This window comes from Chaetodon auriga, chromosome 18, assembly GCF_051107435.1.
Source record: "Chaetodon auriga isolate fChaAug3 chromosome 18, fChaAug3.hap1, whole genome shotgun sequence".
Taxonomy (NCBI): domain Eukaryota; kingdom Metazoa; phylum Chordata; class Actinopteri; order Chaetodontiformes; family Chaetodontidae; genus Chaetodon; species Chaetodon auriga.
The window spans coordinates 18,351,114-18,375,437 of record NC_135091.1 but is presented as its reverse complement, the minus strand read 5'-3'; the positions used below and the strand labels follow the sequence as shown (position 1 = coordinate 18,375,437).

Below are 24,324 nucleotides of genomic sequence, written 5' to 3'. Positions count from 1 at the left end.
AGGATGTGGCCATGTGGTGGCATCTATAATGAGAATAGTTATGGACCAAGGCAGCTGCCTTGTGCAACCCCAAAACAGATGTCATCTCCAAGACTGACGAGACTTTCTCCCTTTGATGTGTAATTGAAACCAGTTTAACACAGTCAAAAAGCCCAACCAACTGTTCAAGACAATTGAGTAAGATATAATGGTCAATCGTTTCAAATGCTGCTCGTCGGTCTAAGAGGACAAGAACTGAGACCTAATTTTCATCAGTGTTCAGTCTGAGGTTTATTCTGAGGGGTATATTCTTTATTAAATGCCCGACCAGAGAGGAGAATATTCTGGATCACTGTTACACCACAGTAAGGGATGCTTATCACACCGTCCTCCGTGCTGCACTGGGCCACTCTGACCACTTCATTGTCCACCTGATTCCTGCGTACTGGCAGAAACTAAAGCACTGCAAACCTGTAGTGAGGAAGTGGACCAGTGAGGCTGAGATTCACAGGAAAATAACATTTAAACAGTAGGACAATGGGAGAGAAGAGTAAAATATGGGAGAATCATGAGATAAGGGTTGATTGCCTATTAACTCTCAAATTGCCGGCTGCCACAGTAGTAAAGGGATAGGAAGAGTGTAAAGAGCTTTGATGCTTCTCTTTCCATCCTTATTTTTACTATTATAATCAAGTGGGTTTGTTCTCCATCTTCATCTTTCAATTCCTGTTATGTTCAATCAGCATGCCTACGTCCTTGCTTTTGCCATGTTGTTTGTTCAGGCATTGCTCAACCAGCCCTCATGGGTCAAGGTCCAGCCACTAGAAGCTCCCTGGTGAGTTTCCCTTCCAGATCTGGCTTCTCTTTCCCTGTCCGGCCCGAGATGCTGCTGTTTGTGCTCGGCCAATTCATGTGAGATCTGTGAATCACTGTTAGTCAGTCACCCACCTCTGGGACTAATTTATCTTGGGAGACCCTGCCAAGAACTATTGCTCCCGACAACACAGGTCCCAGCATCACAGGGATGCAGAAATCCGTTGCCATGTTAAGGTAGTGATTCTTGGAGTGGTACCATTAGCTCACTCTTTAAAAAAAGCAAAACAAAGAGCTGTTTTTGAAGTTTTGACTTCTTGAGACTTTTTCGGTTGTCTATGCACCTTGGAAGTAGATGAAGATGTGCCAGAATTTTAATCTGTTTTAGCTAAAATTGTACTCTTTTGACAATTTAACACGTAACTGCAGTCAAGGCAGAAAATCACCTGACTAAAAGGAAATTGTGCTACAACATGTCAGTGACATGTTCTGTGTGACAGTGGTGTTGTGCATTATTGGGCTTATGTTGAAACCAGTGTGTTTTTGTGTTGAGGGCCATCATCGCAGGGGAACAGAGGCCATCAGGAACAAACAAGTCTGACAGATTCATTACCTTTGCAACTCAAGATATATTGGTTTATCAATCACAAACCTGGGCACTGACATTCCCCTCAGGATGAGATGAGAGCCATTGCCATGAACCCGTTGACCCTGTGACCCAGACACTCTTTTTGCCCCAGCCCAGTCACACAAGACATGATTCAGCCCAGTAAGACATTGTGTGAAATATTTGTCCTATGTTCAATCTCTTTATTTAGTCATGCTATGTTCAGGCCTAAGAAAATGGCTCCTGAAGTCCAAATTCAAAAGCAGTGACACTGCCAACTGGAAGCAGTAAACTGCCCATATAATTTCTCCTTGGTGCTGAATAAACTCCATCTTCCAAAAATTGCTCAGGACTATCATGTCTATGGTTTGATTTATTTCTTTTTGTTAGTTAGTGTGGTGAGACAAAAAGTCAATACACTGACAAAACAATCAGAGAAAGACAAGAAGAGAAAAAACATTAAGAACATTGACATCATCAGAACAGGTTATCTTAGCTATCAGAATCAAAATCAGAATCAGAAATACTTTATTGATCACCGGGGGGAAATTGTTGTTGTTGATGTTAGCGTTGGCAATGTTCTATGTAGCAAACTACAGGGCACCCCTGCCCGGCCCCTTGTAAGTGAAGAAGGATCGAGGCACCATCAGTGAACTCCAGAATGGGTCGGCACGGTGTGTCCAGTAGAATCAACATAGGTTACTGTTCATCATGTGTATTGTGAGGATGCTTAATTGTGGCACCATTTAAGATATGAACAAATGTAGCCATAACACTGTTGACAAATTTCCTTGCTTTATCAATCTTAAGAAAACATTATCTTCATGCCGAGGTCAAGCTGGTGCAGGTCCTCCTTCATCATTGTGACTTCGGGCTCTTCCTTGTGGGGAGTGGGAAAAGAAGGGTGGAAGACCTTTCCTCTACAGTCCCTCACAGTCAAAGCAACAGACAGTGACATGCAGCACCCTGAGGTTGCTTCCCCAGCTCCAGAGTCACATCATGAAAAATATGAAGTTAACTCGAAATGGCTGGACCAGTTGTTTTTATGTTGACAATACGGAAAAAGATAGCAATACCTCAAAATTTAGATGACAGTCTGTAAACATACACTATATTGCCAAAAGTACTGGCTCACCTGCCTTGACTCGCATATGAACTTAAGTGACATCCCATTCTTAATCCATAGGGTTTAATATGACGTCGGTCTACCCTTTGCAGCTATAACAGCTTCAACTCTTCTGGGAAGGCTTTCCACAAGGTTTAGGAGTGTGTTTATGGGAATTTTTGACCATTCTTCCAGAAGCGCATTTGTGAAGTCACACACTTATGTTGGACGAGAAGGCCTGGCTCTCAGTCTCTGCTGTAGTTCATCCCAAAGGTGTTCTGTCGGGTTGAGGTCAGGACTCTGTGCAGGCCAGTCAAGTTCATCCACACCAAACTCTCTCATCCATGTCTTTATGGACCTTGCTTTGTGTACTGGTGCACAACCCCCAGTCCCCAAACTGTTCCCACAAAGTTGGGAGCATGGACTTGTCCAAAATCTCTTGGTATCCTGAAGCATTCAGAGTTCCTTACACTGGAAATGAGGGGCCAAGCCCAGCACCTGAAAAACAACCCCACACCATAATACCCCGTCCAGCAAACTTTACACTTGGCAAAATGCAGTCAGACAAGTACCGTTCTCCTGGCAAACGCCAAACCAAGACTCATTCATCAGATTGCCAGATGGTGAAGCGCAATTCATCAGTCCAGAGAACGTGTCTCCACTGCTTTAGAGTCCAGTGGCGGCCTGCTTTACACCACTCCATCCGCTTTGCATTGCACCTGGTGATGTATGGCTTGGATGCAGCTGCTCGGCCATTGAAAGCCATTCCATGAAGCTCTCTACGCACTGTTATTGAGCTAATCTGAGGGCCAGATGAAGTTTGGATTTCAGCAGCGATTGACTCTGCAGAAAGTTGCCGACCTCTGCTCACTATGCGCCTCAGTGGATGCTGAAGCAGATTTTCTAATTTCTTGTTTGGTACAATTTAATAATAATAATAATAATAAAAATTATAAATACATGAGCTACCATCACATTGTAACTTAGCTTATTAATGCTAACTTATTAAAAGCATAAGTGAGATCCAACTAAATGACTCATAACTAAAATTATGTGAAAATTTAAATTAACTTTAATTGATGGCTTCAAATTGTTTGTAAGACATTTATTAAGTAACAGTGGAAAAATTTCTAGTCTTGCAAATTACCACCATTTTATATCTAACAAATATTGAAGCACTTTTAATTTTGTGTAGTATACACTCAATAACAAATTAATCAGTATTTAAAGTTTTGTTGAGAAGTTTCAGGTTAATTTACCTCAAGTAACGTAAGCTGGGAGACTGCGTACCAACTGGAAGGCCACCGGGTAAGACGGCTAGCAACAGAGAGTAGCTTATGACCTAGTGTCTTAGCCTTAGCTACCTTGGTAGCTTCGAGGTAGATGTGTGTATTTCAGCAACCATGCCTGCCTCAGCTCCACTGACCTTCCAACACATTTTTGGATTCGCCAGTCAAGCATTGCCAAGACAGCGACATCCAGAGCCTGAGCTTCACAAAGACTCTTGAGAATCTTATGGGTGACATCATGGACAAACAGTTTTTCCATCTCTAGTCAATAAATATTTAATTATTGTAACTGTCTTTCCAGTCAATATTAATATTAATCACTAACAGCAGCTAATTCTTTTAACTTCACAATTCAGAATTCATTTGGAAAGTAAACAACAGTTTATGAGGTACACATTTGAATTTTCAGTGATTAACAGTGATAGAGTGCACACAAATGTGTTTTTCCTACTTTAAAAAGAAAGATTAAAGATATTTTAGGCAATGTGTGGTTCAGAAGGTGCTTTGATTAGTTGTTTATACCACACCAGAGGCCAGATATGTAAAAGTCAGTGGCAGCTGACAACTGATAATTGTGAAAGGCCATGAAAGTGGACATTTTGAATATATGAAGATATGAGATATATGAAGAATATTGAAGTGAATATTAATAAACATGTTTTCTAATCATGAATACAATAAGCAGTCAGGATGAACCAAGACAGACACTTTTTACTGAAGTTGTTTTTGTACAGTGAAACAGAGAAGTTATCCTTCTTCAGTGTAACATTCATAGTGTTGTGAACAATGCACAACTTGCTGGTGAAAGTACTGATTTAGATATTAGCGTTCATGCACAAGTCTTATTTAGTACTTTGCATTTACTCTTATTTATTTCATATCACTTTGAATGATGAAACTTTCATCTTTTTCTTAAATCCATTGACATCTGCAGCCAGATCAAATAATGGAGGCCCTGAGTGAAAACTGCTGTAAGAGACAGATCATTTCACCGTTCATTATTTCCTTACAGGACTGTTTAAAGCTTTGTGTGCTGTAGCAAGGGAAGCAAAGATCAAGACTTTGAAAAGGACTATAAATATTCACACAGACAAAAATTCAGAGATGTGTTCCCACATTCAACACACAGAATACAGAACAGTAATAACTGAATTTATGGAGTAAATAAGACACAAAATCAGATATATGGATCCTACGTTTATTAACATACATACACATTGAGTTTACACACTGTTCAAAGCGTTATCACTGCATTGTGTTCAACATACAGATGTACATATTTATGCACAGTACAGTGAAAATGTGTATATAAATATATGACATGCAGTGGACATGAGATTCATCTTCAGTGTCGATTGAATCACTGACATAACAACACTTCAAATAATGAGTCAAAAGAGCTTAGAATTAGAGAAATCACCTTGAAATATTTTTCCAGAAATGATCATTCTGAAAGCTGATCGAAACCAGCTGTAAAAGAAAGCATAGACCAATGGATTAAGCATTGAATTTGACCATCCGAGCCACTTAAATGCTGTAATTACAGGGACTGATATTGTATTATTACTCAAAGGGTTAAAGGTCACAGAAAGAGTGAAAGGAGTCCAACAGATGAAAAAAATTCCCATAACAATAGCCAGAGTTTTGGTGGCCTTTCTCTCCATCTTACTGACAGTTGCTCCAGACTTTGTGCTCTGACAGGTTGTTTTCTGAATGCTGTATGCCTGTCTCTGTGCCACAATCAAAATCTTTAGGTAAATACTAAACATTATTGTCGCTGTTAGGTAAAATGCAGAAGCAGTTCCGCTGTTTGCTGAACTCTTATTTTGAAATAAAACACACTTCCTGTTAGATTGTCCACGGTTTACTCCCGGAATTATGTTGACAATTCCAAGTAGAGCCGAAAAAGTCCAGGTCCCCAGGATCATGATCACAATAACATGGACATTTATTTTAGTTCTATACCTTAGAGGCTGACACACAGCATAATATCTGTCAACAGAAATGAAAAACAAGTTAAAAACAGATGATGCACACAGAAAGATGTCAAAGCTACCTCGGATCTTACAGAGTAAATCTTGAAGATACCAACATGAGAGTACAGTCAGTATTGCACTAAAAGGCAACACAAAAACGCCAACAAGCAGGTCAGCCACAGCCAAAGAGAGGATGAGGTAGTTTGTCGGAGTGTGGAGCTGTTTGAAGTAAACAATGGAGGTTATCACAAGAAGGTTTCCACACATTGTAAGAACAGATAAGAAGCCAATGAAAATACACAATAAATATGAAGAGGTGACAGCTGTTAAGTCAGACACATTTGCTGATTCATTGCAGAGATGTTTGTCCTCAACAACATCATCAGACCTGTTAACAAAAAATTTAGGTTCCATGCTTAGATGGTCATTAATGCTCACGTAATATTTGTAAAAACATGTCTTCAATCAAGAAAACAACACAACAGTATCCAGTTTGCAGCAGACAGACATCTCAAGTTAATCTCAGTGCTCTGTATGTTTAATACCACGTCTCTTGATCCTGTCTTGTGCATCTGTAGTTCTAACAGTCTTTGGTCTCTGTGCCGCTGAGCACACATGGATTACATTCATTATCGTGGGCTCATTTGCATATTATGTTCAAGGGAGTGGCATTTTATGTTGGTCAGTATGATGAGTTATCATACAACTCCTGGTGCATGTGTTTAATCTCCCATACAAGTACACAATTTTAAGTTGCCTCTTTTAAATTAATTACTGTAGCTTCACCTTGTATTTCACTGTACAGCCCTGTGTTGTAGGATGATAAATAAATGAACCTTCTACCTGGTAAACATGGTCCAGGGTATTGGACACGCTGATGGAGTTTAGGTACAACAGTTCTGAGGTTCTTTTTAATTGTAGGCACAATAAAAAACATCTTGCTGTTTTGTCATGTGACTGTTGATGACCTCATAGAGTACAGGTACGGTAGTGCATTTTTTTTAAATTTGCATGTAGAGGAATGCAAACAGAAACAAAAATGCTGATGAATTCTCTGGGCAGATAATATGATCAACATCTCAACATCAAAAACTCAACATCTGGGAAACATGGTCCAATTACTTTGACTTGTGTTTGAGCACCAAGAGTCATTAATGTGAGTGCAGAGTACACCTCCTCTAGACTTGGCAGAGCCTGGTGTTGTGCTGATGCTGAACACTGTCCAATAGCTGGATCCAAGGTTTTGTGATGTAGGCAGAAGTCTCTCAGTGGTCAAGATATCATGATCAGTCATATCAAATGCTGCACTTAGGTCTAAGACGACAAGAACTCAGACCTCATTTTCATCAGTGTTCAGTCTGAGGTTTATTCTGAGGGGTATGTTCTGATGACTGAAATACCTGCAGGATGTTGTTTTACAAAACAAGTAAATTTGGACTGAATCTCTTTCCAGTATCTTACTGATGAATGGAAGGTTTGATATCGGCCTATACTATACTGAGTGCATGACCATCGAGGTTGGGTTTCTTTAGTAATAGTTTTACACAGCTGTTTTAAACACATTGGGGAAGATGCCTCTTTGTACAGATGTATTTCTAATCTTCAGGACATAACTTGAAACACTGTTGGACACATGCTTTAAAAGTGCTGTAGGGACATGAAGTGGATGAGATCGAATCAGTGACAGTCTTGCAGAGCTCAGTCAATGTAATGCAGGTGAATTTTGCCATGATTACATTTATTTAACAGGGTTTGTTGAGGTCATCTGTGTTCACATCAGCAGCAATGCTGGCTCTAGTTCAGGTTATTTTGTGACTGAAGAATGATGCAAGCTCTTTACAATATGATGCAGAGAACTGTGGACGGGTGGGGGCGGTGCTGAGTAGCTGCTCAATCGAGGGGAATAATATTCTCCACTATTGTTCCAGCATTTCCTGTAATAATCTTATAAAAGTAATCCTTTCTTGCCAAATGTATTGCTTTGTTACAGTCATGGTTTAATAGTGAATATCAGTGAACTGTGAGCCCACTTTTGTTTCAGCTGTTCAACAGATTCCCTTAACCTTCAGTGGAGCAACAGTATTTAAGGCAGATGGCATGGTATTGTTGAAGTGTTCAATCATGTCATTTAAAGAACAGCCATAGCTGTGTGACTCGGATGATTTCCTAATATTGCAGAACTTCGCTACAGCCTTGCAATCAAGGAATCTCTTGAACCAAAAAATCCCCTTTACTCTTTATTGAGATTAGGCTGGCAACAGAAAACACAGTGATGGTCAGAAATCGGTCATTCTAATACTGAAACATTGTCAGTGTTTAACCCTGTTGTCATTTCTGAATCCAGAAAGTTACCATGCTGATAAGGGGCTTCATTTACTTGTTGGGTGAGATCAAAATTGTCCAGTACATTCACATGATCCATATCTTTCAGTGATTTGATTTGTTGATATGAATATTCAGATCTCCATTCAGGATTAATCCATCATATCTAGTGACACCAAGTCTGATCAACTGAGACATCCTACATAAACACCAATTAATATTTTGGTGGGTGACACAACATGTGGAGATCTGACTTCTGTCCTCTTTTCCCCCATTGAGCTCCTGTGTTATGGCTCTCCTTTGTCTCATGTCTGTCTGTCTCCTGTTTGTCAGGTCTGAATCTGTGTCACTGCGGGGCATGGCCGACAGATTGGGCCAAGTCTCTTCTCCTCTTGAGCACAGCTGTGCTCAATGAAGCAATCAAGACTCACCTGCCTACAGAGTATATAAGCACCAGGTTTTCAGCCTCCAATCATCTGTCGCTAAGTACCTTTTGTCAGTTTTACCTTGTCTGCTACCTGCCTTTCTGACCTTCAATCTTATATATGACTTTCTCTGTCTCTGTCAAGGTCACATTAAAAACAAACAAATAAATAAAAAACAAATCCAACAAATTAAGCAGGTTTTTCATTGTCTTTATGTCATTAGGCCTCACTGAAGCACGACTGAGCACATTTGAATCTCAGGATGTAAATGCACCGGACCTCTTCGCGGAGTTGAGGATATTTCAAGAGATAATCCCAAAGGGAACAACTACAGCACTTAAAACACTTCGTTACCTTGAAGGGATTGAAGGAACTTTCCCTAACTGTGAGATTGTGTTCAGGATCCTATTGACTTTTCCAGTAACATAGTAGTGACATTGGGCGAGCGAAGCTTTTCAATTGTTTCTGACTGACATGGATGCGCAATTATGAATAACAAAGAGCGGGGCCTCGCATTTCAAGTTCGCACAGGGCCTGGTACCCCCCCACCCCACGACGGCCCTGGCTCTGACTGTAATGAAAACAGAGGAGCAGGTCAGCCACAGCAAGAGAGAGAATAAGATAGTTTGTGGGAGTGTGGAGCTGTTTGAAGTAAATGATGGAGATTATTACAAGAAGATTTCCACATATAGTGACAGCACATAAAGAGCCAAGTATAACAGATAATAAAACACATACTGTCGAAGTGCTGCTTAGCAATATGTAAGATGAATTGTCTAATTCATAGCAAGAATGTAGATCATTGACAACACAAGTTCTATTAAAAATGGCTTCTGGTTCCATGCTTCTCACCTCCTGCATCAATAATACTGATAATTTATACATTTAAAGAAACTTCCTTACAAGCTTTCTCAGAAAAAGAGCACCATTTTAACTTCACTGACTCTGTACGTCTCTCTCATTAAACTCTTGACCAGTCACTCTTGAACTTGCATGAAACATAAAATGTCTTTAGACTATAACACTAAAAACACACTCATACTGACAACGTTCTGCACACACACAACTTACATTCTAGCAGACTACAGGTGGTTACACGACTGATTTCCACTTTTAACCTTGCAAGACAAAAGCTTTTAGGATGAGGACATACTATAAATGTAAAGCTATCTCAGAGTACTTTGGCACTGGTTCCTGTGGTGTAAACTTCCTTAATTCACTGAAGAGCAGGACAGGGCTGCTATCATTACACATGACATTATGCTACCAAGTCCGCCTGCGGTGCAGGTCAAGGTGGATGAATGGGTCCGGCACAGGACTTTCACACTAGAGACTAGGGTTTGTGTCCCATGTGGAACTTATTTTTATATTGTTGACTTGTTATTTTAAGACTTGGTTCAGTTATTATTTTCAGTTTCATTCACCTGTTTTAATACAGAAATGTCATTATATTTAACCAAAATCCCAATCTTTCCCTAACCTTGCCGCAGTGCATTTTTTGCCCAAACCTAACCACAGACAGGAATCTGGACACACATCCTGGATTCTGGTGTCACAGTCCTGAACTTTGTCACAACTGTAATTATGAAAACACATAAGTAATATACAGACATAATATCTAGGAGACAGGGTCAACAGGTCAATCGAGGATGATGGTGCTTTGAATGGGATGAGCTAGTTTCATTTTAGCAACAGGTTAGGTGTTCACCACTATAACCTGGAAAGTCAAAGTCTATTGACAGATATTTAATTTGACTATTACTCTTCTGTTGTGTGAGTATGTGCACTGAAACTGAACTCAATGATGTCAATGAAGAATTCTACTTAGGCTGACTCATCATTCTTACACTTAAGAAAAGTTTTGGTTTGTTATTCAGTCAGTAAACAGGATGTATTACCCAAACTATAACAAAGGTTATTCTCAGACGTCATGTTTGTTCCTTGTTCCTCATTAAATTGGACTCTGTGGGTCTATTATGTCATCATTCAGATCATTAAGTGGCCATGAGTTTGTTTTGCTCTATTAGTTCTGCTATTGCTAGAAAACCAAAAGGCCCCAGGTTGAGGAGGTGAGAAGTGTGCTTGTGTGTGTGTGTGTGTGTGTGTGTGTGTGTGTGTGCTTGTGACAAAGACAGCCTCGGGACCAATAACAACACCATACATTCACACCTCTAATTGAAGGTTCTTGCATCACATCGTCTAGCTCGAGACATAACAATGAAGCCATAAGTGGGAATTCGGATCAACATGCATTAAACTTTTGATTTTGAAAAATATGCTACCCATATCAGGAAAAATAAACATACAGTGATAAAAGTATACAAGACAAACAAACTGTATAGCCAACTGAACTGTTCTGTTCTGTCCCAGAAAGGCAATTTAAAAAGGAACCTATGTTATTAACAGTAGCTTCTCAGGCCTGCTGGAGGTGGACTGCTTCTCTTATTCGATTCGAGCATTCAGAGTTACTGACTGTGAACTTCCTTGACCTCTCCTGACCCAGCTGGCATCATCATTCACACGCTTCTGAGTATGCACATCAACAAACAACCATATCACCGTCCATAATGCTACAGCTCTCTTTCTGACTGTCTTCAGTTTAGTAGCAAAGTCTTTTGCTGGTTCAGACTGTTTTGTTCAATTAATAAAAAAATGAGACTGTCCTCCCAAATAGAACAGCAGTATCAGTTACTTCGACAAGAACCCCAAAACAAGTTGCTATAATAATTATGACTAACAATTATGATGATGTCATTTGCCATTTAATTTGGACAATTAGGCCCATACAAGGAGTCTTTCTATGGCTTTTGCTTCAGTGAGTACATATTGTAATATGTACAAATGTACATATACATAGTTGTTTTTCTATTCTGTACCCTTTGTACTGTTTTTATTTTGACCTCTTTATGCCAATGTGCGTGCTCTTTGAAATGCTTGCTGGCTGTAACGACTAAATTTCCCCGGCGTGGGATCAATGAACTGGCACAGGCTGAATACACTACAGACAGAAGGATAAAGGTTTCATGTCCTTGAAAAAACATCTTAGGATGTCTACCAAAATGATAAATCAGATATTTAGAACCTCCCTCTGCAACTGGACCCTGGACTTAAACAAACACACCTCCACCACCCTGACCCTGAACACCGACGTCCCACAGGGCGTGTGCTGAGGCCTCTCCTCTACTCCCTCTTCACCCATGACTGCGTGCCTGTGCATGGCTCCAACTCAATTCAATTCAATTCGATTCAATTCAATATTCCTTTATTTGTCCCGCGAGGGGAAATTCCAGAATACAGCAGCATCAGTAAAGATTAATATAAGAAGTGCATGCAAATTAGAAATTACAAAAACAGTATATACAAAAGAGTGAGGATTTTAAATAAAAATAAAAAGAAAGAAATTGTAAAAAATTGTAAGAAATTGTAGATAGTATTTACAGACTGTTATGTACATGTTTTTATTGCACAGCTTATTGCCCAGACTATTGCACTGATTACTTGGAGTAGTTTTTATTGTACAGTCTGACAGCTGCAGGGAGGAATGACCTGCGATACCGCTCTTTCACACACTTTGGATGTAGCATCCTGTCACTGATGGAGCTCCTCAGTGCAGTGAGTGTGTTTTGGAGGGGGTGGGAGTCATTGTCTGTCATGGAGGACAGACCTCCTCCACCAGTTCCAGAGGGCATCCCAGGACAGAACTGGCCTTCTTGATAAGTTTGTCCAGCCTCTTCCTGCCAGCTGTAGTGGTGCTGCTCCCCCAGCAGACTACACCATGCACCCCAAAAGACCTCAGCCTCCTGAGCAGATAGAGTCTGCTCTGTCCTTTTTTGTAAAGTGCAGTGGTGTTATGCAGGGTTCTAAATTAACTTTTTTGATCACCAGCCAATGTGGCTGGTGATCTTCTAAAGTTACCAGCCAATCAGAATTTCCACTAGCCAAATTTTTTCCTGGAGAAAATAAGAGAGATTATGAGTGCCACTGAATACATTTGATCATTTTATTTACATTGTTGGCATGAAAAATGCACAGAAAGTACAACACATGAAACAAAATATACACAGAAAGTGCAAACATTTAATTTATACAAACAAAAAATGCTGTCAGATTTATTATTTTCAAAAGACATTTTTCCAGTAAGTATTTAGTATCATTACATTCCTAATAAAATGTATTTTTCCTTTCAACTTAAAGTGTTTCTGCTTTCCTTCTTTAATAAGAAATATATATAAGTAACAGCCATGACTTTCAATTTTTTTTCTTTCGTGTACATGCGGCAATCCTTACAAAACATGACGGCATTTTCGTGATCAAACACAAGCCATTCACGACCTGTCAGCCATTTAGCATTAAACTTTCTTTTCTTCGTTTCGCACGCTTTGTCGACATTCTCATCCCCTGCCTCCTTCCTCTTCTCGCCCCCAGATGTCTGTCCCAACCACCGCAGCATTTAGTTTAACTTCACTTTTCACTTTTAGCTAGCTCGGTCTCCTTTTTTACAGTTTATACGCCGCCGTTCATTCTTCTTCTTCTTTGTGTTTGCGTTTCCGTGGTTTCTCGCGCCCGTTGCACTACAGACTGTAGTGTGCCTGCGCACAGCCAATGGGCGTCTTATACGTCATCACGTAGCATTACGACAGTGTTCATGGGAAATGTAGGACGGACTGTCAGGGGGACAAATGACCAAGAACTGTAGAGCGGCTCTGACTGACATGATTGCCTAATGCATTACCGGCCAAATTGGCTAGTAAGTTTTTATTTACACCCGCCAATATGAATTTTAACCCGCATTTGGCGGGTTGGCGGTTGTTAATTTAGAACCCTGGTGTTATGAGTCCAATCCAGTTTGTTGTTCAGATGAACACCCAGGTACTTATAAGATGTCACCATCTCAATGTCCCTTCCCTGGATGTTCACTGGTGTTGGTGAAGAGTGCGGGCGCCGCCCAAAGTCCACAACCAGCTCCTTGGTTTTACCCGCGTTAATCTGGAGGTGGTTCTGCTGGCACCAGTCCACAAAATCCTGGATGAGTCCTCTGTATGACCTGTTGTCCCCATCTGTGATGAGGCCGACAATGGCAGAGTCATCAGAGAACTTCTGCAGGTGGCAAGCAGGTGACAGGTGGGAAAAGTCTGCTGTGTAGAGGGTGAAGAGGAATGGTGCCAGCACCATTCCCTGGGGGGCCCCCACACTGCAGAGGACAGTCCCTGACACACAGTCCCGTGTCCTCACATACTGTGGGCGGTTGGAAAGGTAGTCCACTATCCAGCATGTGAGGTGTTGGTCCACCCCTGAAAGCACCAGCTTGTGTCTCAGGATGGCTGGCCTGATGGTGTTAAAAGCACTGCTAAGGTCCAGGAAAAGGACGCGAACAGAGCTCCCAGGCAATTCCAGGTGAGATAGAGCTGGATGGAGGAGGAAGATGAGGGCATCGTCCACTCCGATGCCAGGCTGATACGCGACCTGCAGCTGGTCCATGGACAAGCTCACCAGGGGGCGCAGGTGGGCAAGGACCAGCCGCTCCAGGGCCTTCATGAGGTGGGATGTTAGGGCCACCGGCCTGTAGCAGCTAGGGTCCTTGGGATGTGGGGTCTTTGGCACAGGTACCACGCAGGACATATTCCAGAGGCGTGGCACCCTTCCCAGTCTCAGGCTCAGGTTAAACAGATGTCCAATGATCCCACTCCGCTGATCAGAGCAGGATCTGAGGAGCCTGGGACTCAGGCCATCCGGTCCTGCGGCCTTCCTGGTCTTTAACCTCCTGAGTAGATTCCTCACCTGGAGAGGTGTGAGGGACAAGTTGGAGCAGGGGGGCTGAGTGTCTTGTGAAGTGGATGGGGGGCTGGGAGGAGCAGTGGGGGGTGGCGTTGATTGCGGTGAGCTGAATACTGGGGGGGTATTCCCATAATGCCCACTTTGGATCCCGAGCCGCCTGGGAGTTTGGCTCCTGGTGACCTGAGATGGTTTTCAGGCCTCTCCACACTCCCCTGGTGTTGTTCTCCTGCAGCTGTTCTGTCCTTCCCCTCCCTGATACTCCTTCTTAGCTCCCTCTGAACAGTTTTCAGCTCCTCTTTGTTCCCTGACTTGAAGGCCCTCTTCTTCTCCTTAAAGAGAGCCTTAATGTCAGGATTGATCCAGGGTTTGTTGTTGGAGTGACACTGTACAGTCCTGGTGGGTGCAGTGTTCTCCACACAGAAGTTTATGTAGTCCATGATGCTGTCTGTCAGACTGTCAATGTCTTCCTCATGAGAGTCACTGAATATATCCCACATTGTTGTATCGAAGCAGTCCTTCAGAGCCTCTTCCGCCTCATCAGACCACCTCTTCACTGTGCAGGACACAACTGGTTGCCTGTTAACAAGGGACTTGTATACAGGCAAGAGATGAACCAGGTTGTGATCAGCTCTTCCTAGAGGGGGGAGTGGTGATGATTTGTATGCCTCCTTGGTGTTGGCATAGAATAAGTCCAGTGTTTTATTGTCTCTGGTGGCACATGTGACATACTGGATGAATTTGGGCAGAGTGGAAGAGAGAGAGGAATGATTAAAATCCCCGGAGATCAATAAGAGGGCCTGTGGTTTCTGAGTCTGCAGCCTGCTGATCACGGTGTTGATGACGTCACAAGTTGCATCAGCCATAGCAGAGGGAAGGATATACACAGTCACCACTATGACATGCGAACTCCATCATCATCAAGTTTCATCATCCATCATCAAGTTTGCACATGACACCACAGTGATAGGCCTGATTAACAACAACCACGAGTCAGCCGTGAGCGATGAGATTCAGCAGTTGACGATGTGGTGCTCCGACAACAACGTGACCCTCAATACCAAGAAGACTAAGGAGCTGATTGTGGACAGCAAAAAAACTAAAGGCTGCAGTCACACCCCCATTCAGATTGACGGGGTTGAGGTTGAACGTGTCTCCAGCTTCAAGTTCCTGGGTGTCCACATCTCCGAGGACCTCTCCTGGACCCTCAACTCCTCCACCCTGATAAAGAAGGCTAAACAGTGCCTCTACTTCCTGAGGAGACTGAAGAAAGTTAACCTGGCTCGTCAAATCCTAGTTAATTTCTACCGCTTCACCATCGAGAGCATCCTGACCAACTGCATCACAGTATGGTACGACAGCTCTACAGCCTCCAAGCGGAAGGCCCTGCAACGGGTGGTGAAAAAAGCCCAGTACATCACTGGTGCCCAGCGAACTGCCATCGAGGACCTCCAGCGCAAGTGGTGTCTAAGAAGGGCATGTAGCATCAGCAGAGACAGCTACCACCCCAACCATGGACTGTTTGCCCCCAGCCATCTTGTAGGAGGTTCAGGAGCCTCCATTCCGTTCTTCCACAGGAAAAGCTTCTTCTCCACGGCTGTTATCCTGCTAACTTCTGCCCCCCCCATTGTTTCCTCCTGCCGCACTTCGAGAGACTTCCACGCTGTTCTCCTGGCGCAATGTTAATCTTAGAGATCATCAAGGGTACAGGTAAATGTTTAAAAGGCTAAAGTATCGTCATGTATCCTGTTTCCATGTTTGTATCATGAGAAAGGAGTCTATTTTGTAATTTACCTCATTACCTTTGTATCGTTCATATGCTTTTCAAAGGGCTAACCTATGAAGCACAAGGCTAGCAAAGAGAGCTGTCGTCCACACCCTCTTAAACTAGCGCCCTTGGTACAGTATGCGGATTGAGGTATGAAACATTGATTGTATATATTGTTAAAGAATTTGAATACTTTGGTTCATGTGAAATACACTATAACTGCATAGTGGCTAGTTTTAAGGCAGTGTACTTTCTAACTGTGAACAAACATTTAAGCTCATTTAAAAGAAGATACATATAATACATTGCACTGTTAGTAATGGTCATATTTGTTGTAAGTTTCAGAAGCATATTATTGGACATAATGTGTGGTACTGTAAATCTGGATGTGAGTTGTGAAGCTACAGGAGTGTTTCTCTTTTTATCTCTTCTGTAGTTTTGACGGTGCAACACAACAAAGATAAAATACAGACACCTGTTTGAAACTCTCTGCGTCTTGCTTATTTGAGCAAAGGGGCCGCTATATCTTATCTCATCTTGTCCTTACAGTCCATAGCACCAGTCACATAAAAGGACACACCTTTTGGGAAGGGTGAGGAGGGCAAAGGTCAAGTCAAGGAAAAGGCAGTCCCACAAACATGAAAAAATCTGGAGAGGAACAGGAACGAATCTTGAATCCAATTAAACAAGGTCCTGGCAAACAAAACAAAAATCCAAAACCACTTGAAATAAACACTGGGAAAAGGCTGGAACACCTGGCACACAACGTACTAAGATGAACTGGCACAGGCTGAATACACTATAGACAGAAGGATAATAAGGAACAGGTGAAACAAATAAAAAATCACAAGCTTTCATGTCCTTGGAAAAACATCTTAGGATGTCTACCAAAATGAAAAATCTGATATTCAAGTTTGTTGATGTCATCTCCAGTACATTATGTTGTTCTGGCATCTAATGTCAACAAGAAGATTACTCCCACATCTGATTGGACTATGATAAAATGCATTTATTATGGAAATAAGCAGGGGTTGATAAAAATCAAGATTGTGCCCAGTGGCACAGTGATGAAGAACACCCATCAACACTGATGTGTGAACTACCTTCAGCATTCAAAAGGTATGACATAAAGTGAAAATCACTGTTTTCACTTAGAGAACTATCATTGCAGCTTTGCACTCATGCAGGGCTAAACAGTTTAAAATCAACATTATTTTTTCTATTTTCAATTTTGTTGATTTTCCGTGGAAAACTGATTTACAGGAACCCGGAAACATGGCACCAGAAGTCACTGTTGAACACACTTATGAGGACTTACATCTCTGTCACAAAAGACTGAATGTTTCTTACATACTGACAAGCTCACCTTCCACAGTATGTGTTTTATTATATGTTTTCCTCAGTTCATTGTCTGTTGTCACAATATGTGGAAACCTTCTTGTATTAATCTCCATCATTTACTTCAAACAGCTCCACACTCCTACAAACTCTCTCATCCTTTCCTTGGCAGTAGCTGACCTGCTTGTTGGAGTTGTAGTTTTTCCTTTCACTATGGAATTCTCTGTAAGTTCATGTCTGTACTCTGAACATTTATTTTGTAGAGTACGAGAGACCATTGACGTAACACTGAGCACAGCTTCCATCCTGAATTTATGTTGCATTTCTATTGACAGATATTATGCAGTGTGTCACCCTCTGACATACAGAACTAAGATAAATGTTCCTGTTGTTGTGATCATGATCCTGGTGAGCTGGAGTGTTTCTCTTTTAGTTGCAATTGGCCTTGTAATAGCAGGATTACAAGATAAATGTAAAGAAAAATGTTTTATTGATGTTCTGCTTGCAAACATTTTGGGACTTTTTAGTTCATTTTACCTCCCAGTGATTTTAATGCTCTGTATCTACCTGAAGATTCTCCTTGTTGCACAGAGACAGGTACGCAGCATCCAGGGCACAAAGTCTGGAGCAACTGCCAGTAAGATGGAGAGAAAAGCCACTAAAACTCTTGCAATCGTTATGGGAGTGTTTCTGATTTGCTGGTCTCCTTTCTTTCTCTGTTTTTCCTTCCAGCTGTTGAATGATGTGTCAGTGCCAGTTGCAGTGATTGAAAATCTTGGCTGGCTTGCACTGTCAAATTCTATGCTCAATCCATTTATTTATGCTTTCTTTTACAGCTGGTTCAGATCAGCTTTCAGAATGATCATATCTAGAAAAATATTTCAAGGTGATTTTTCGAACACAAAACTGCTTTGACTTGTTCTTTGGAGTGTGGAAAAGCTAATAGAGGAGTCAGTACTGACAAAATGTGGAGCAATAAGGACTAAGCATGTCATCAGACTCTGCAACCTGTACCTTTGTGTCCTGTCTTCTTCTACTTAGTACACATTAAAATGCATCACAAATATATATTTATAATAAAATTAAATGTACTGAATGACATCAGTGGGTGAGTTTTCAATAACATTTCGAACACCGTCAGGAGGAGGATATTTTCCCCCAGCAGGAGTGATACAGATATTGGCCTCAAACTGTCTGGTCCTGTTTTGAGTTGGACTCTCAATATAAGTAATTGTTGGCCTCATTCTGAACCTTTTTTTTTTTTTTTTTTTTTTTCCAATTATTGCTTTTCTTCTTAAAAAAAAAAAAGAAAACAAAATTAGTTTGTTTGCTGTACCCAACTTGCTGGGTATGATAACCCAACCAACCCTGCAGAGTTCCTGAAGGTCAGATTCAGGTAATGAAAAATAAAATCAAGTGTACAAGGGTCATTCTCTGAAGGAGCTCCATTTGTGAGATAATGCCCTTTTTATGTAACACCAGCAGAGCTGTGACTGAAATACATGTGCTTGCATAGACCATAAAAATGTCAAGTTGCTTGTGGACAGATTGCATCAGAAAGGCATTCTTCTCACAAACAGCATTTCACAGTTGCTAACAGTTATTGAATGTGATACTACCAGCAAGCACTACATGTATTGGATCTGGTGAAGTCACATTCATTCCTTCTCCCATGCCACCCTTCCTGCCTCTTCCCACCATGATTGATGTGCTGTCTGGGCTCACACAGAGCCTGTGTGGAGGGCTGTGAATATACATATATAACACGCCACCTTGACAACACACACAAAAAAAAGAAGCAAGTACCAGAGAGCGCAGCACAGAGGTGGCTGTCTGTCTTGGATGCATTTTTTTAGATAAAATATAACTTTTTTTGGGCTGTCTAATGCAAGTGATACCCCAGGAAGAGCGCAGGGCTTTGAATCCAATGTGACGAAGCACAATCGTGTAATTACAATGTCACGTGATGCACACAGGCACAAAAAGACTTTTTCCCATAGACTTGCATTGTGAATGAACTGGTTATAACACAGTGGATAAAGATTTATGAGCATCATAAGTCTTGCAAAGTGACTAATTTCAAAATCTAAGTTTGATCCATTTGGTCCAATAAGTTCTTGAAAATCTGGAAGAGCTGCACGATTCAATGATTGTATCCCCATTCAAGTTAGCAGAGGGGTAAACTGGAAGTTAGCCGGCCTACAGAAGTCTCTGGTGTGCATGCTCGCACTATGCATTCATCAGAGTGACTTTTTTGGCCTCATGCACCTCTGAGCAAAGTCATAGGAATGAATAGATCCCCAATTCAAACACTGAAACTAGTTCTAATTATACATCCATGAACACAATAAGACGAGGCTAGTGTGGTGTCGCTAGCCAAGGGAGTCAGAAGTAAGCCATCACTGCTAATGGTTTAGCTGGCTACAGTGCAATGCAAAGTGTGTTACTGTTGCTGTACATAACTTCAGCTCTGCTGATATCATGTTCACATAAGTTTGATATCAGACAGACATGTACACACCTTGTTTTCTTAGCTTAGCATAACAAGATTTTTGAGCCACTGCTTCCATTTTCCAGGTAAAATATCTTCATGTTATCACAACTATGTGAGAGACCTTGTGTTTGGCATAGTAACGCCATCAAGTGAGGAATTGATGGACCTGTTAGCCAATACGACATGAGTATTTCCACATATTCTCCTGTCAACGCTCTCTGATTGGTCTTTGCAACACTTCTGTCTTCTTTAGTGACAAACTGAAAAACTGCTGAGAAAGTGGAGAAATTATTTGGATCCAAAGAAAATATCCTCTGGCCCGCAGCCTCACACGTCCCAGGATTCATCCAGTGGGGAATGCAGAATTTCATGGAAATTCCTTGAATAGTTGTAGACGTATTTCAGTCTAGATTCAGCCATTGCAATTTTTGTCTGGTCAGGTGATGCTCCCTCCTGCATGCACATTTTTTTATTCTTGGAGTGTTTCTTATTACGATGTCCAGAGATTTGTAAAAAGCAAAGGTGAGAGATGGAATCAGTCTCTATCCTCAAGAAAATCAAATTAAGAATTATTCTGTTCAGGACAATACAGTTTTAATTACTTTGTCTTGCTAGCTTCACGTCCTTGAATCACTGCTGCCTCCTCTACTGTAGCTACTAGTTTTACTCTTTTCACTTCTGCTATTAGTATAAATTTGCCTGCCATGGACCTGTCAGAGCGGGCCTATTCTCAAATTTAAAAAAGATTTGGGTCAGGGTTAATACTTCTTTTACCAAGGAAACTTTTGCCTTTGTGTCCTCGAAAAAGATCTTTGTATATCTACCAAGTTAATAACTCAGATATTAGCATTATTGGTAAAATGAATAAATGTACGAGAAGAGACTACAGTATGCTGCTCTCGGATCAAATGTCACCAAGATGACCATTCCCACATCTGATTGGACAAGTTTAGAAGTTGCTTGTCATAGCAATGAGATGAGAGCTGATAAAAATCTAGAGTGTGTCACGAACACCCATCAACACCCTGATGTGTGAACTGCCTTCAGCATTCAAAAGGTATGACATGAACAGAAAATCTGTATTTTCATGGCACAAGAAGTCACTGTTGAACACACTTACACTGACGTACATCCCTGTTATGAAACACAAAATGTTTCTTACATACTGACAAGCTCACCTTCCACAGTATGTGTTTTATTATATGTTTTCCTAAGTTCATTGTCTGTTGTCACAATATGTGGAAACCTTCTTGTATTAATCTCCATCATTTACTTCAAACAGCTCCACACTCCTACAAACTCTCTCATCCTTTCCTTGGCAGTAGCTGACCTGCTTGTTGGGGCTGTAGTTTTTCCTTTCAGCATGAAATTCTCTGTAAGTTCATGTTTGTACTCTCAACATTTATTTTGTAAAGTACGAGAGAGCTTTGATGTAACACTGAGCACAGCTTCCATCCTGAATTTAGGTTGTATTTCTATTGACAGATATTATGCAGTGTGTCACCCTCTGACATACAGAACGAAGATAAATGTTCATGTTGTTGTGATCATGATCCTGGTGAGCTGGAGTGTTCCAGTTCTAGTCGCTATTGGCTATATAATGGCAGGACTGAAACATGAAAAATGTAAACAAATGTGTTTTCTTGATGTTCTGCTTGCAACCATTTTGGGACCCATTTTCTCATTTTACCTCCCAGTGATTTTAATGCTCTGTATCTACCTGAAGATTTTCCTTGTTGCACAGAGACAGGTACACAGCATCCAGGGCACAAAGTCTGGAGCCACTGCCAGTAAGATGGAGAGAAAAGCCACTAAAACTCTTGCAATCGTTATGGGAGTGTTTCTGATGTGCTGGTTTCCTTTCTTTCTTTGTTTTTCCTTCCAGCTGTTGAATGATGTGTCAGTGCCAGTTGCAGTGACTGAAAGTCTTAACTGGTTTACACTGTCAAATTCTATGCTCAATCCATTTATTTATGCTTTCTTTTACAGCTGGTTCAGATCGGCTTTCAGAATGATCATATCTAGAAAAATATTTCAAGGTGATTTTTCTAACACAAAACTGCTTTGACCTCCTCTTTGGAGTGCAAAGCTAATAGAGGAGTCAGAACTGATAACATTTGGAGCAATAAAGATTAAGCATGTCATCAGACTCTGCAACCTGTACCTTTGTGTCACGTTGTGTATGTACTTGCAACTTTACACCACTGCCACTCACATCTGTGTACTAAGTGTAATGCTAGAGCCAATTAGTTTAGGTTAACATAATGGCTGTTGGTGTAGCTGGCTGTCTCATTTAACTCTTGAAAAGAAAGCGTATTTTCCAAAAGGGCAAAGTGCTCTTTTAAAGTGCTAATTTTGCTGAAAATTTCCCAAATTGCACTTAATACTACTGATGATGTTGTCATGAATTTGATTGTACCTTTAGATCCGTTCTATCCTCGCAAGGAGATCATCCACATAAAGCACAGTCTCTAATCCATCAAGAGTAAGTGTTTTTTTTTGTTTTTTTTTAATATTTCGAAACCCCTGCAACCCCTTTTCACTAATAAATTCTCCATGTCTGCATGCACACTGCTGAGAACGGTGTAGCTGATCAATGACGCGTGTTCATTAAACAGCAGCCAAAGTGCAATGTCATAAGCATAGCTGTTGCTTTGCCAGTTTGTTGTAGTTCACACATATTTTCAATTGCCTCTCTTGCCCATCAAAAGGTGTAATGTGCTGTTTTATTGTCGTTGAAATTGATTATTCAAAATGTGGCTGAGTGCTAATGTACATTGTGCTGGTACAAAATAGATATTTTTTTTTTTAAATCATTTGGTTTTTTTTATTATAAATCAAAAGCTTTACTACGGAAGCGTATTGCTGCCACACCGAGGAAAAAAAAAGGGGGTCAGTATCACATAATTACGTAAAAAGTTTGAGCTGCATTTGCTGCTGGAATCAGTAGTTAGCCTTCAAGCTTGTAACCGAAGTTCAACTAATTCAGAAGTGAAAAGCTGTTATAGTGTGGTGCAAGCCAATGAAAATAATAAGTTTCACAGGGCAGTGGTAGTATTGTTGCACTGTGTCTGAAAGGGTCTTCAGATGGCAGTGTATGTCCCTTTCTGTTGTAAAATCAGCAGGCCAATAAATTGTGGTGATCAACCAATCTTTGTTATTGCTTCTATTACAATTTGCTTTTAAGTTAATCATCTAGGGGGCTCTTTATGTAGAGATCAATGGCAGAAATTCTGTTGTTACTCAGAGAAGACTTAGACTTTAACAAAATAGCTTTCCTGAGGAATAAATACATTTTTATAAAATTTGGGGTTAAAGCTAAATGTGCATAACACACCAAGTTAGAACGATCGATGTGCATCTGTAACTTGATCTCACTTGTCAGAGCAGGCCTAATGAGCCAGGCCCATTACAAACTGTGGCTTTGCCATTTGTCTTTTATCATGATGTAGGAGTGTGTATCTCTCCAGCCATCTCTGTTCATATCTCTGGGGATGTCAAGAAATGCATGCTAACACTGTAACAACAGAACCACATCTGCACTGTCATGAGTCAGTGATGAAGTCTGGACTAGCCACTGTTTGTTGTTGTTTTTGTGAGAAATACAGAGAAGGATAGAGGGAGTGGGGGGATAGAGATCAGTGTGATTCATATCTCTCAACGCTTAATTCTTCAGCATCCATGGCAGCCTCTCCAATGACAGCACAACAGGTAGTGTTGCCCTGTGGGCAGCTGTGTTTTCCTCCTTTGCCAGACAGTAACGATTAGCGGCCCCGTTCACCTATATCCCCAAGCCCCACTATTCAACATAGATTCAAATCAGTGGTTCACCCTCTCCTCCGCTAAGCATGCTCTGCTCTTTGTGGTACTATTAGAGGAGGAAGTAAGTAAAAGAGCCATCACCTGGTTCCTCACATAGAGGCACACAGGGTATTTATTTCTCTGATTTTCTGGTTCATGTGAAGTCAGGAGACATGCAGTTGATTGTGCGTCTGCCATGTTTTCAGCTTTTTCATTCTGTGACATCTGCTGATGCATCTAACATAACTGCCATGGATGCAACAGACTGATATCCCATCCCAAAAATCCCCATATTGCTTCACCACAGAAACATGGCCAGTCGTTTTGTCACATCAACCTTCAGGAGTCAATACAGTACAGAGAGTAGTAGCTGTAGTTGCCTATCTGAACAGGTAGGAGGGCCCAAGGTCCCCAAGCTTCTGCTGGAAGACTGACAGTCACTTTTTATTATGTATTGTTAGAGACATTTACATTTGGCCCTCTCTTTGCCTCCCCATAGACCTTACAATTGTGCAAAAACAAATATTATTTTTTTTTTCCAACTGTCGACAATAAGTACATTTCATGATAGCAATTGTGAAGTATTCTGATTCTACACAATAAAAGGCATAAAAGTGGACATTTTATCTGTTAAG

General features: G+C 41.1%; 3 protein-coding genes across 3 annotated transcripts; 2 read left to right on the top strand and 1 right to left on the bottom strand.

Annotated features, from left to right (window-relative positions):
- Positions 1-5,184: 5,184 nt before the first annotated feature.
- LOC143336701 (trace amine-associated receptor 1-like) lies at positions 5,185-11,715 on the bottom strand. Its single transcript, XM_076756983.1, has 2 exons — positions 11,653-11,715; positions 5,185-6,228 (listed from the first exon to the last, which is right to left on the bottom strand). Exons 1-2 carry the CDS (start codon positions 11,713-11,715, stop codon positions 5,185-5,187), a joined length of 1,107 nt encoding a protein of 368 aa, XP_076613098.1.
- Positions 11,716-17,331: 5,616 nt separating this feature from the next.
- On the top strand, positions 17,332-18,309 carry LOC143336700 (trace amine-associated receptor 1-like). Its single transcript, XM_076756982.1, has one exon. The coding sequence runs from the start codon at positions 17,332-17,334 to the stop codon at positions 18,307-18,309; it is 978 nt and encodes a 325-aa protein (XP_076613097.1).
- A 2,666-nt stretch (positions 18,310-20,975) lies between these two features.
- On the top strand, positions 20,976-21,956 carry LOC143336699 (trace amine-associated receptor 1-like). The gene has a single exon (XM_076756980.1). It carries the CDS (start codon positions 20,976-20,978, stop codon positions 21,954-21,956), a length of 981 nt encoding a protein of 326 aa, XP_076613095.1.
- Positions 21,957-24,324: the final 2,368 nt, after the last annotated feature.